Source organism: Malaclemys terrapin, chromosome 8, assembly GCF_027887155.1.
Source record: "Malaclemys terrapin pileata isolate rMalTer1 chromosome 8, rMalTer1.hap1, whole genome shotgun sequence".
In the NCBI taxonomy this organism is placed as follows: Eukaryota; Metazoa; Chordata; order Testudines; family Emydidae; genus Malaclemys; species Malaclemys terrapin.
Window position 1 is genome coordinate 32,350,432 of NC_071512.1, and position 14,318 is coordinate 32,364,749.

The window sequence follows — 14,318 nt, forward strand, 5'->3', positions numbered from 1 at the left end:
CATTTCATATAGTTGAAGTAGAGAGGAACAGGGAAAACTGTAATGGTAAACTGGTTCTGTGTTAAGAGTTGAAATTCTGCTTTCCACAAATGTGACTGGAGAGAAAGAGTCATCAGAAAAATAGCCTTTGTTTAAATCTGAGCTCCTTCCATAAGTGTCAGAGTAACTAGTTTTATGTTTAAATACAAATTGTTGACAAGAGTGTGTGGTTCAAAATAGTGGCTCTGCTGTTTGAACCATGCAGCTCTGAAAAGCAGCTGCTGTTTGCTGCAGTCTTTTGAAATGGCTACTCTTTATTGGGTGGCTTAAGCCTTTCAAGTCACTGGAGCACCTGCTGTTGATTTGGTCATTTTAGCTATGCAGTCCTCTGGTGTTGCTGCTTCTAGATTGGGTAATCCCTGCCCCACTTTAAATTAGCTGCTATATGTTGTGTAATTGCGGAATATTTTTGTGTCTGGATGTGTCTTTTTTATTTGGTAGTGGTGTCTTTTTTTTTGGTGTGGAGAGGCTTCTTGAGAACCACAAATCTAGTAAGTTATTGGGATGGTCTCAATACTCTCTGGAACCCTTCTTAATGATAACAATAAATAATTTATAATAGAATTATATTCAAATTCTCATAACATTCCTGTGAAATAGGTAGGCATTCTCTCTTTTTTTTTTTAAACAGATGAATAAATTGAGACAGAAAAATTAAGGCCAAATTTTCAAAAGCATTCAGTAATTATGGTTGCCTCAGTTGTTGCATGTGCAATTTGAGATGTCAAATGTCTGATTTTATTTTTTCAGTGTTGCTGTTCAACTGAAGTGTCTATTTACTTCAGCAGTGTGCAGCACATAAGAAAATTAGGCTGGAGGTGTATCAGGCACCCAAAATCAGTGTTCACTGCTGAAAATTTTGACGTAAGCTACTTGTTTAAAGTCTCACTTAAGGTATGTCTAGTTGCAGTGTAGACATACCCAAAGAGTCCAAATAGAGCTGAGTTTAGTGCTAAGGAGCTTCTTGTTCAAATAGCTGGTCTCATGTTCAAACAGCGGGTCATGCTGCCTTTCTAGAGAGGGGCTCTCGTGCAGTGCGTATTTTACCTTCATCATTCTTAGAAACTTGTAAATAAAATATTTTTCATCGCAATGTTTGGCCATTTGGCAAACATCTTATTTTTTTGCTGCTCCCTTGAATTAGCTCGCTTTTGTAATCATCTTTCTCTGGCTGTGCATTAGCCCCATGCCATCAGTGATGAGTTCAGAAAGTATTTCACAGTCTTTGGAACACAGTTGTCCCCATAGGTGATTAATAGATACCTCCTTCATTGATTCACTAATGTTCTGTATAATTTCATACAATACAGTTGGTCAATGTATGATACCACATAGCTTTTTAAAAAACAGATTATCTGGAATCCAGGGGATGTTATCTCGGATTATATATTTTTAGACATTGGCTAGGTGTAAGTGCCTTAACAGGTTAATAGTTCTCCTTTTTAATTTAAATGTTTCCACAACCATCACAGAAAATCTCATAGATTTTAAGGCGAGAAGAGACCATTAGTCTGACCTCCTGTATGTCAGATTGTAGAATTTCACCCAGTACCTCCTGTATACTGCTCAATGAGTGCCAAATCAGCCTGTGATAGAATCACAAAAATAACACTTATTTCAAAACTACATGTTTGACTTAGTGTGAGGAGTTAATTTTATAATTTATTGGAATAGAAAAAGATACTAACATTTGATACTGTTACTTCAGATTGTTTAGGTACATACTGCAAAATCTTTGCAAAGAATCATTCCCCCTGTGGTCTTCAGTCAGAGGTCCCCTCTGCCAGTGGGTCTGAGGTCATCTGAATCAATCACATCACATCTTTCCTCAAGTTCACAGAGGACATATTGAAGGTCCAGGATAGGCACATGGGAAGGGGATGAGGGTTGGGGTACAGATGATGGGGCTCCAAGGGCAGCTACTATCTGGCTGCATTGTATGAAAGAATGTGTAAGGCTAGGGATTAAAGATAAGTGAAGAGAGACAGTGCCTCCATGCTTTCTTATCTTGGGGGTGTGGGGCAAACCACCATTTCCTTGACCAAAGAATTTTGAGGAAACTCTGTATTGGAGGGGCAGAAATGGGGAATTGCGAAGAAGTGATGGGGCTGAGGAAATGGCCCAGTGAAGGTCTCAGATATCTAGTGAATTTTAAAGTAGGTGTCATCAACGTCTCTCCAAAACTGTAAAATTGTTTATTAATGTTCCTTTGTGCCTTAGAAGTAAAAGTGAACATTAGCGTATGTATCACTAAGCTTTATCTGCTGGTGATTTCAAATTCTATTGCAAAAGTTTTTGCACGATAGTTAAAATATAGATCAGAATGCTCTGTTATAAATACTTGTATTGAAAATCATGTCCCCCTTATTTGCATTCTGTGGTACATTTTAGAATCTATTTTATCATTGCTTGTGTTCTTCCCATTTCATTATTATCACAGAGTTTAAATGCAGGGCCTGATTTTGTTATTGTTTACATCAGAGAAACGCCACTAATTGAAATGGAGTTATCCCTGATTTACACCAGTGTGAGAAATCAGGATCCAACCTTTAAGGCATAGGTGTGTACCTCAGAAAGATTTAGCTGAATGGGCCTGGGCAGCAAAAATTCATTGCAAAAATTCAAATCAAAGTTCTATACTTTCAGAATGTGTCACTGTAAAACTTGGGGGAAATTAAATGAAGCTTAGTGGTGTATACAAATGAAGAATTCAGCAAAGAATGTGAAACAAATTTTAAACACTAACATTTTTGCAAATTAGAACATGCTATACATATATCAAAATCTCTATTATACATTTCTTAGAATATTTTTTCTCTATACTTGCATACTTTTGGGTAATGTGTTAAGTCATGAAGAGATTTAGGATCCTTCCAGAAAGACAGAACAAACAAATCTGAAAAGTCTGTCTGTCATTCTCTCTCTCTCTCTTTCTCTCATATTTTATCTGTTCCTTTAAGATAAAATATAATATTTTGCCCTCAGTCTCTACATAGAAATGTCATGAAGGACAGTATGTGACCATTAGTATGTTGTTTAAAAGGAAAATATTGCCGTGTTCATGTATCTAGGTTTTCCTTGGCATTCAATATTGAAACATGTTTTGGTCAAATCTAAGTCTCTAAGGCCTTGTCTTCACTAGGGAAAACAGGTCTGTTCATAACTCGAGGTAAAATCCTAGTGAAGACAAGGCAGTTTCTGGTTTTCACATAAGTTAGCTGGTGGAATTAAAGAATATGCACCACCATAGCCTTAACTAATGTGTAAACTACCTTGTCTTCACTAGGATTCTACTTTGAGTTAGTTAACTTGAGTTAGCAGTACAACTTTTTTCCTAGTGAAGATACAGGCCAGGAATAGCATTGTAGTTGAGGGGACATGTTAATGTGCAACTGGAAGCTCTAACAATCTGATAAATCTCTTACAATTAATCTCTTAGATCAGGGAAAATACTATTTTAATACCACTATACCTTTTTTCCCAGTAGAGGGTATTCCCAGTTACTAGGGCTCATGGTTATATACAAATAATTTAGCTAGGGCTACCTTGGTCTAAATAGGTACCATTATTGAAAATGAGGGTCTTGTAGTTAAACTACCTGGGAGAAATTTAAACTGTCCTAATTTATGCCACATGGCATTGGATTTCCTGAGTTTCTGGGATACACAGTTTACATGATCTGCAGGTATAAAAACTCTTTCAAGATCTACAGGGCTAGTACTGTAACAGTCCTGAAGATCCCATACTTATCACATGGAGCTTACAGTCTGCATACAGTCTAAGCCCCACTGGCAGTGCATACAGACTTTGTAAGCACAAGGGCAGTAGGTATGGATTTTGCAAAATTTACATATTGACCCTACAGATAGTCTAATGGTTGGGTTGTACCTGAAGACCCTGTAAGTTCTGAAGTGGCAATCACATAGCTTACAAGATTGGCAAAATGGGCCTGGAAAGCTTTTAATGGATAAGATGGACCTTCAAAACTTTTCAGTTCTGATGGCAGTGCCTACGGCCCTTGAAAACTACATGATGGAAAGCTACTAATTTTCTGGAACAGGAAATATTTAACTCTAAGGGCATACAGGCTTTGCCCTGTGTCTGCAAAACTTCTAATTTCATTGGCTCAGAACTAGAGAACTTATAAACTACCAAGAGTGACTCTGAAGTTTTTTAATTCCTTATTTGAATGAGCGGTAACAAACTATGCAGGCTGTGCCTGTGGAATTCATAAATTTTGCCAGACCTGAAGCTTATAAATCTTGTAGCAACCTCATAGAATCCCTAAAGTTAAAATAATTATTGAGAATAACTCCCAAATGAACTCCACAACCTTTAAAAACTTACATTAATAAAACAAATTTGAGTTTCTAGACTAAGCGGTATTTGAGGTGAAATGCTAGGAAAAAATAGAAGTCTTGTCAAAAAGAAAAAAAAATCTTTCATTTTCCTAGCCTGAACTAACTTCCATAAAGAAAAAAACAAAAACAACAATTCTTATGGTTAAAGACCAGATGTGAGAGCGTTCAGATAGAAGGGAGAGTTAAAACTGAGGTGTGTTTAGCACCTCATCCTCTTAAAATGGAAAGCAAATTACAACTTTAACTATGGAATTGCTACCACTGTTGATATATCCTGTGAATAGGTTCTGCAGGCCGCTAATAAATTGGACATTGCTGAGTCATACTGATAGTCTGGATAGAGCTCCTCCTTCCTCTGAGCAATTGGTACTGGGTTCTGTCAGAGAGAGGATACTAAACAATATGGAAGTCTGGTCTGCTCTAGTCTAATGCCTATGTTCATGTTTATAGTTAAGGGTATTTTTAAAGAGGAAGAAACCATCAAATCTGGCCTTTTCACTTGTCAGTGCTCGATTGTTCATAAGTGTATAATTTTGATTGGTTTGTCCACTCCACTTTAAAATGTCTTAATGGATGATGCTTCCACCACTACTCTTGCAGACTCTTCCACAGTCATATGTCTTACAGAACTATACTCTGCTAATGTAGTTGCTTATTAGAGGTTTTTCTTTCTTTTTAATGTTAGGACGTCTGGCGTGGCTGGTATATCTTGTTGGTACTGTTGTAGGAGGAAGATTAACTTACACCAGTACAGATGAACATGATGCCATGGATGGAGAATTATCCTGTCGGTAAGTGTATTGTTAAAACAAACCAAAACAGGGATTATGTGTTTTTTAACATCTATTGGTAAACAAGAGGTGCCCAAACTTTGCTCAGTTGTTGGATGCATTGTCATCTGCCACAAACTCAAGGGATTTACTTAATTTGTGTGAATTTGAGCCAATTGCAACCATGTTCCTTCATCTTTCAGTATGGTGGTGTGGTTCAAGATCCCAGGATGTAGTGTTTTAATCCTGATCTGAGTGGCCAGGCAGTAAGTCACTTAGGGCTAGAATTTCAAAATTGCCCTTTCATTTTCTGTGCCCCAGTTTTTGAGTGTCCAACTTTGGATGATTGTGGCTGAGCACCTGCACCTACCATTTGTTATGTATATAGACTTAAAAAGATAGTTATTATTTATTGCCAGGTTTCAGAGTAGCAGCCATGTTAGTTTGTATCCGCAAAAAGAAGAACAGGAGTACTCGTGGCACCTTAGAGACTAACAAATTTATTAGAGCATAAGCTTTCGTGGACTACAGCCCACTTCTTCGGATGCATATATATAAAACTTATACTCTAATAAATTTGTTGGTCTCTAAGGTGCCACAAGTACTCCTGTCCTTTTTATTATTTATTATGTACATGGACTTAAGATGGTAGTTTTGCTAATTGTTAGTTTTATCATTTGGCCATTTCTTGCATTGCTTGCTTTATTTTAATCACATGAGTTTGCAAGTAGAGAATTCAGTGGCAACTGCAGATGCTCAGCACCTTTGAAAATTAGGCAATAGACATTTGAAGTCAAATACTCAGATTTCGAGGCCACTTTTAAGGCCGGGGGAGAGGTTATTGTGGATACCACATTCTCTGTGATAAATAGGGGAGTCCCACTTGCCCTGGCTTTACACCCAGCACACTTAAAAAGGGGACTTACACACTTAGAATTGGCTAATGTTGCCTGTATTTACATCCTCATTTCAGGCTTCACTAATCTGCCTTTGACTCTGCATCATTATTGATGTTCTACTGTATTATTAAATGTGAGAGGTATTTTAAAACACAGAATTTGTGTGTCTGGCTTCTAATCCAGATATTGCATATTTCAGAATTAGAAAAAAGTCATAGTAATTTTCAGAGCAACCAAATAAATTGTCAGAGATTTAGTATTTTAAGAATTAAGTATGAACAGAAGAGGAGGAAAATGAGAAGCAAGAGCTGTCACACTTTAGAAACAAAGGCCCAGATCTTTAGTGTAAATTAAAGTAGCTACTCTGAAATCAGTACAGGTACGCACACAGACGTCAGCTGAGGATCTGGCCCCAAAACACAATTTTCATGCAAACCTAAGTAGTAAAGAATGAGATAAGAATGAGACAGATAATATATCACATACTGCATAAACAAGATTGTTTTCTAAATAGAACGTTTTTCATCATTTTCCATTAAACGCAAACAGTTCTTTACCCTTAAAGTAATTTACTTTGCATTTGCATTTTGAGTTCTGATGCTTCTTAGCTGTAGTACCTAATGCTTTCATTATATAAATGCTGTACTAAGAAAAAGAGCATTTTGCAAGTTGACAGAAGTATAAAAACGTATTTCAAGTGACAGAGCATAGTTTAGCAAGAAGCATGGTGTTGATGTGCAGCTGTGAGTGGTGGTCATTTTAGTAGTTTATAAAAGAAGGAAATGCAAGGAAGAAAAGTAGCGAACACTAGCTTAGGCAAATAAATAATGGCTGATGGACCCATGAGAAATTAGCTGTCAGAATATTGTTTGTGTCTTTGAAAATTCCTCCTGAGAATGTTTTCCCTTGGCATTAAGAGTTTTTCAGCTGATATCCTTGATGGATGCCCAGTTACCACGGTCTAGTAATGAAAAAGTAGAACTTGCGATTCTCTGGTTTTTGGATCAATTCCGTAAAACATATGTGGGGGACCAGCTTCAGCGCACCTCAAAGGTAAGTCTTTGCAGCAAACAAGATTTGTGTAATTAAAATGAAGAAATCTGTGTAGGAAATGGGTTACTAATATATCTTAAGTGTATGTGTAAAAAGTTGTGCCGGAGTGAAAACTGAAGACATTGTCTGATGGATATTAAGCTTATAGATATTTAATTTATTAATTTTATATAGTTTGAGAAGATTTACCACCTTGTATATTTCAAGGTTTGGCATACAGAGAGTTAATATTTTTAACAGTTGTATTCATTTAACAGTTTTAGGTTACTTTGCATTTCAATTTTTTATTTCAAACATTTAACTGGGTTCTGCTATATTGTGTTATATTTCACATCTGGGTACACAAGATTTATTCTTTTAATAGTTCTTTTCTTTTGACAGTTACTCATTTATGCAGTTTCCACTGTATTTCTCACATTACTTGGCTTTTCTGCATTTTAAATAGGGAAGGAAGAGGGAAAAGTAAGATGCATTCTTGGAAGAAGCAGCAGTTAATTCACCTTAACTGTAGGGGACAGTCATAATATAGATGTTATAAAGAGAGCATCAGTAAGACAGGATCAGTTGATCTTGAGAAAGATTGAAGGAATTTTGTTTGAGCCCCAAGCAAATCTTTAGCAAGACTTTTGACAGTGACTAAGATTTTTTTTTTTTTTTTTTTTTTTTACTTATTGTACCCATGCTTTTTGGTGAACAGTCCCAAACCAAAGAATTATTTTATCCCTTTTGGTTTGAATCATACTTTAGGGTTATTGAATGGCTCCTTACTTTGATATTAAAAAATAAAGTTTTATAATATGCTGAATTACTTTTTCACGGAAACGTAAGTGTTGCTTCAATTGCCAAAGCTCATTTGTGTTTTTCAAATATGACACATTACTTTATAATATTACAATAACAGATTCTGCTCCTGCTCAAATCTGACAAAACTGCAATTGACTGAAATTCAGTGGAAGCAAGATTGTGTCATAATCATTCTGATCAATAATATCTGATTTTTGTCAGGTGGTAAATAAATATATTGATGTCCTAATTCTCCTTATTGTGTGTGGGCTCTTGCTGTCTGGGCTGGTGCTGGGTGGAAATGACCTGTTAATGCATGATGGAGTATAGTATGCTGTACCAGACTGTCATGGTTTTTTTAGCACCCTCTCCCAGCCAATCCAGCAGAAGCTGTGCCTTCCATTATCATTCTGGTATAGGGACAGTGCTGATATACAACTGGGGGAAGAATTTGGGTCTGAGTAAAATGAAGTATTAACACTCAAATGCCTGGGGCTTCCCTGTCAAAAGAAGGATGTAAAGCTTGAGTTCTTACACACTAAACCATAACATGAGGCACATGAAATTTATTATGGTAATCCGTGTATTTTACTGGCTGAGAAGTCTTAAGATTGCTGTCACAACTGCCATTCCTATGAAAGTTTAAATAGTTAACTGTTGATTAAAATGTTACTAAATAGCAAAAATGTTTTTAATTTGACTCCTTGCATGAGTGGAGTCTTATTGGCCTCACCACTGTAATGTCTTGAGGCCTATCACTCCCCTCCTGCACTAACACCTGATAATGGAAGAGGTTTGATCCAGAATTTTCCATTTTGAGGACTGTACCCAAGTACACAAAATCAGACTTGTGCATGTTGGGTCCTCTCTGTGTGTGGGTCTGACCACTGATTTTTCTGTTATCGACAGAAGTTGGATGCCTGTTCTTGCAATTAGCTCCATATGTGTGGAATCCTGTGTGTAGAGCCCCATTGAAGTTGGTGTATTTTTAAAAACTGTCCCAAAGTATATTTATTTGATATTTTACATTTATGATAAAAACAGAAAGCAGAACTTGTGCTATCTTTTTATTGTTTTTTCTTGCTGTAGCGGCATTTGTAGCAGCAGATGGCATTCTATCCTCGCAGCTGTAAATCCTCTGGTACTGCATATTGCTGGCAGGTAGCTACAAATATGCAATAAAAGGATTCACACTTGGAAGCAGAAAAACAGATATATATCAATTGGCTAAGTTAATATCCATTTATATAAATATTCACGATGGTTCAGATTGTTGTACAAAGTTTTATTTACAAAACAGATAATGGTTATTCTGCATATTTCAGCCATATTGAGATAGTTTGAAATAGTTTTATGTGAACATTGTTAAATTTGATCTTATGTTCATATACTTAAAAACAAGCAGTGATTAGAGAAAATTGAGTAATCTAACTTAATTACAAGACTTGTTCTACAGTTAGCGTAATGCAGCAAAGTTTCTTTTGACTTGTTGGTGTAAATTTGGAGCTACATTTTAAAAAATATTTTATCCAAAACCTCCTATGGCAATTAAGAATAACATCAAATACAGAGATGGTAGGAAAGACAATGAAAATAATTCAGCAAATTCATTGTCTACGGTCTATTGTTCATTAAATGGTCCTTGAGAGTTTCCTTTCTAAGTAAACTGAAAAAGCCTCGAAGGCTGTTCCCATGGTGCCACTACATATTTGCGGTGCCACTGAGCAGGTGCTACTATATTGTCAATGTAAGAGTAATGTACTCGGACATAATCTTTGAGTTGTACACATTAACATATGTAATATGTTTCTAAGTGCTATTGGGCTATATTCTCTGGTATGGTATAGAGCAGCACTACTGGTGTATTTTTGTCCTAAAGCTGATGTAGCTGGCCCAACCAGACTACCCACTGTAAGGCTAATCCTGTGGTGGCGTATTGCTGACATAGGTGCTGTTAGTGTAGCAGGAAAGAGGTGTGTCTGGAACTGTCCTGGGCTGTGCTGATCTTAGGCCGTGTTTTCAACTCTTTGGACAACCAACAGCTGTTCTAACATGGTGCTTGGGGTCTGCCCCTGGACAGAATAGCATTTGGATCAAAGCAATGCAGACATTTAATTTTTTAAACCAGGTTTGTGCCACCAACCATCTATTAGCAGATCAGCCTCACAGGAGGACCTGGCCCATTATTTCAGCAGCCAAAGTCTTATTTATTACAGAACACTTTGTGTTTCATTATTTGACTCATTTATTAAATGGGTTTTATGTCAATATTCTTAACTTGTGACCAATACGTACATTTATTTTTGTGGTGTTATTATTTAAGGTGATTATTTCTTCCTGTTCAGAAAATGTAAGTGATAGGGGAAACATCATGAATATTTGAGGGAAATAACATACACGCTCAAGAGGGAAATGACCCTTTCTCTTACATGTATTATGTGTTGTATTGCTAAAGTATGGTTTTTAAGGATATTTAAGAGATACATTTTAGCCAGATACATGCCCCAAGTAGCACTCTGGTATATGTGAGGGGTGAGGATTGATATCCTAGTGAGATGGTGGGGTGTTTCCTTCCTCCTGACTGGCAGATTTGAAACGTCCTCAGTCACTTGATTTCCCTTTTGGGCTTGGGATAAATGACCAGGTCTTTGAATGGGGGGAAGGGGTGATGGGCAGGAGTGCTTTCCTGGTCCATTGTCAGTGGTTGGCAAACTTCGCCTCCGACTTTGAAATTTACTTTTGTAGGGGCATTGTTGATATGCAGTCACAAGTATTGGGAGCCAGCAGTAGAAGGGTGGGTGAAGAGGTGTTTCTGTACATGCACATGTGAGTTGAGAGGGAGTTTAAACTTACTGTACAGCAGACATTCTCAAACTCTTTAATTATGTTTACTGCAATTTAATAGAGAGATTATCAGGTGATCTCTCCTGTCATCAATATTCATATTACTTTCCCATAGCAAGTACAAAAAATGCTTAAATGGAAGAGTAACATTAGGAAAGTAAGGAGTGTATTTTCAGCTGTCTTTTTATACTGTTTAGTAGCAGGAAACAGGTCAGCACAAGATAATCTGTAAGTGCTACATAGGCCACCAACAAGTGCTCAGCATGTCGACATTGGTCCATGGACCACAGCTTGAGAACTTCTGCCCTGGGGAAGTGCTGCTAGTGGTAGAGCTGCAATGAATGTTTAATGTAGTTATAGGAAGAGGGCTGGTTTGGACGATTATGGCTTGGGGAGACAAATCTCACTGGATCTGGGCTCTTTGGTTCTCATCAGTTTGTGGCTTGATATTACTCTGGGAAATCTGAATATAGCACATTGGAGAGGTTGTTTTTTTTTCTGGATAATAAATAATGGGAGTACAACTTAGTTGATAAAATGTATACACTTAATAGATTTGATAAAAGTTATGGCAGTCACTTAAAACAAGTCAACTTGGTGGTATTTGCATATCCTGACCTCAAAGTAATAGCAACTATCATTACTACTAACAATGTGTTGTTAAGTTTCTCATACATTTTAAAGTTTATAGTAAAGTTATAAAAAGTTACTCTTGGCTTAAATTTCCTTTTATAGACTGAGTTGCTATGTTTCTAGTATACAAAGTTAAAAGCATACATATGTACATACACACTCAGATGCCCCACAACGCTCTTGAGCAAACTGTATTTTTAAAAACAAAAGACTCCTTTTAACTGTCAGCTCCTTCGTAACTTCTGTGGTTTTGTTTTTTGAGTATGGTAGTAAGTATGTACTAGATTTGAAAGTGGAGATGGGATTTACTCACTAGATGGTTCTGGTGGTTTTACGTATTTTATAACCTAATATATTTTTTTAAAAAGAAATTAAATTCAAAATGTTAAGGTGCTGAATGAATTCAGAATCAGGGCTCTAATACTGTCCATCATTTGTGTTGTTCTGTGGCCTCTATCTTTAGTCTTCCTCCACTCTCCCCATTTCCCTTCCTCCCCCCCCCCCCCCCCCCCCCGCCCATCACCATGGATTAAGGATTATGTCTACCTTAATTATGCACTTGGCATCTTTTTACTTTGTACAGCATGTGATGCTATTTAATAGCATTTAACCTTGGATTATATTTTTAGGATTGGGTCATTCTACAGCGATTTCCAAAACACGTCGGGCCAGAATTGTGTTCTCTTACACCTTTGGGTGAGGGCAGCCTTGTGGAAGCAGCATTAGTAGGAGCAAGTGTTTTGATTTGGCTGTGGCACTTAACAGAGCTCCATCACAGATTAGTCCTGTTAGGATCAGGAGTGGTCTTCCTGAGGACTTGTGTGGTTAGGCAGGGGAGTACCCTGGTTAAAATGTACAGACAACTCTCACATGCTGGCCCAGAAACCTGTTCCATGAATCTGGCTGTAGATGACCCACAGGGTATGAACTCCACAAATTTTGGGAGGAGACCAGAACTGGGTCCAGTAGCTCCAATGAGCTTGTCTACCTCTTTACCTATTTGTGCATATGCTTGAGGAGGGTGAGTTTTAGCTCCTAATTTAAATGATCAGGTTTAGCAAGTATATATCTGACAGCTTCAAAAGTATCTGTAATGCAAAACATTTTCAGTTCCATATTCCAGTATGAACCATTTAAAAATAAAAGTTTCAAATTTGAAATCCAATGGGTCAGATTCTTGGTTTAGCCTGAGAATGTAACGGAGGCTGATTGTCTTTCCCTGGCTCTGTCATAACCCTAGTGTAGATTAGAGCAGTCTGGGGGCTGTTCGAATCTACACTAAATGGCAATGGTTCCCAAGGGCCCGCTCTTGGGAAACCATTCCAGTTTAGTATCAGAGGGGTAGCAGTGTTAGTCTGGGTCTATAAAAACCAACAAAGAGTCCTGTGGCACCTTACAGGAATACTGGGGTGTAGTGTGTTCTGACCTGCCTTGCTTCTTCATGCCCCATGGATTAAAATGGATGGGTTCAATGGTAGAGTATTCTAGAGTAAGAGCAAGCTCCCATGCCCAGCTGGGGAGATATGGACAGTTTTACTCCATTTGTGCCAGCTGGCCCAGTATTCTCATTTGGGCATAGAAGCTATAGAGAAGGGTAAATGGCAGCAGAGATTATTGTATTTTAGTTATTCACAGTAAAATTTATTCCTAGATTGGGGCATGATTGTGAAGTGGGTTAACTAATTATTGTTTTTGGTGGGGGGGAAGATCTTCTGGTGTATATTATGTATAATACCGTCACATTCCATCTATTCGTCTGTTTAATCAATATAAAGAAGGTCAAGCTATTAAATAATATTTGGGACTACATTCATATTAAGATATTTTTCCAATCTTTTAACTTGTAAATGTAAATTAGGAGCTTTTGAGAAATAGAGCTGCATCATAATAAACAAAAATTAGGAGAGTTAAAATTAGACAACAGTATATTGTAAGGGAAGAAAGGAACAAAATATGTTGATTTGAGGATAATTTTCAGCCTTGGTAAATGTAATTTGCAATTTCTAAAAGCACAATAGAAGGATATTCTGACATTATTTAGGCACTTTTTGAATTTAGGGCCAGGTTCGTTCTCTAATGCAGAACGTCTGTTACATCGACTTACATTGATATCCCTTTTCTACATTCATTATTTATTTGATTGTCTTCTCTGCAGGCATGATAACATTAGAGCTGGTAGGAACAATAAATACGTGTACATAATTTGGCTACTTTTGGCTCTGATCCTGTAAAGCATCACACACGGTAGGATCCTTGTGCCTGTGTGGAGCCCCATTGACTTCACTGGGGCTCCGTGTGGGTGCAGCCATTGGCCTGTGCAAGCTACATAACAGGATCAGGACCTTAGTGTCTTCGTAACTAATGATATCTTAACACTTTTGAGTGATGATCCTTTTTCTGAGCTGTAAAATATATACACTGTTTTATTTCATTACAAGAAAGTAAAGGATTGCTGTGCTGACAGGTGGTGGAAATTAGCAGGCAGTTTTGAAATTGTGCTGTGCACTAGAAATTAGATCTCATTTTAATTCAGCTTTTCCCAACTAGTAAATGAGGTTAATGCCATACATATTCAGCTGATATGGATGAAGAAATTGATATAAAGTAGATCAACATAGCTACAGGGCTAGTTTAATTTATAGGTAAAGAGGCAGTGATAAATGGAAGTAATGTAGTAGTGGTCACTAAACTCCTCAGCCATCAGGGATTCAATAGTGTTAGTTGCTCATTAAAGATATTGTCGGGGTGCATCAAATAGAAATTTGAAAAGGAATAGCCAACTAACCCCTAATTATCAAAATACAGAAAATACTAATTATGCCTTAATTAGCTTTTCTTTTAATGTACTGAAATTGTTACTTTTTGTGTAGCACAAATGGATAGTTATAACAACAATAAATAGGTTGTTTTAATAACTTTCTTTTACCTCTGGGAAA

General features: G+C 37.1%; 1 protein-coding gene across 2 annotated transcripts in view; it reads left to right on the forward strand.

The window, feature by feature from the left end:
* Positions 1-14,318, forward strand: part of RANBP17 (RAN binding protein 17) — a 270,043-nt gene that overhangs the window by 52,730 nt on the left and 202,995 nt on the right. For both annotated transcript variants that reach the window (XR_008445943.1, XM_054037886.1), the window contains exons 13-14: positions 5,086-5,191; positions 6,987-7,122. Coding sequence is in view for 1 of the 2 variants with exons in the window: in XM_054037886.1 (XP_053893861.1) it covers positions 5,086-5,191; positions 6,987-7,122 (242 nt within the window). In the remaining variant the exon portion in view is untranslated. The remainder of the gene's footprint in view (positions 1-5,085; positions 5,192-6,986; positions 7,123-14,318) is intronic.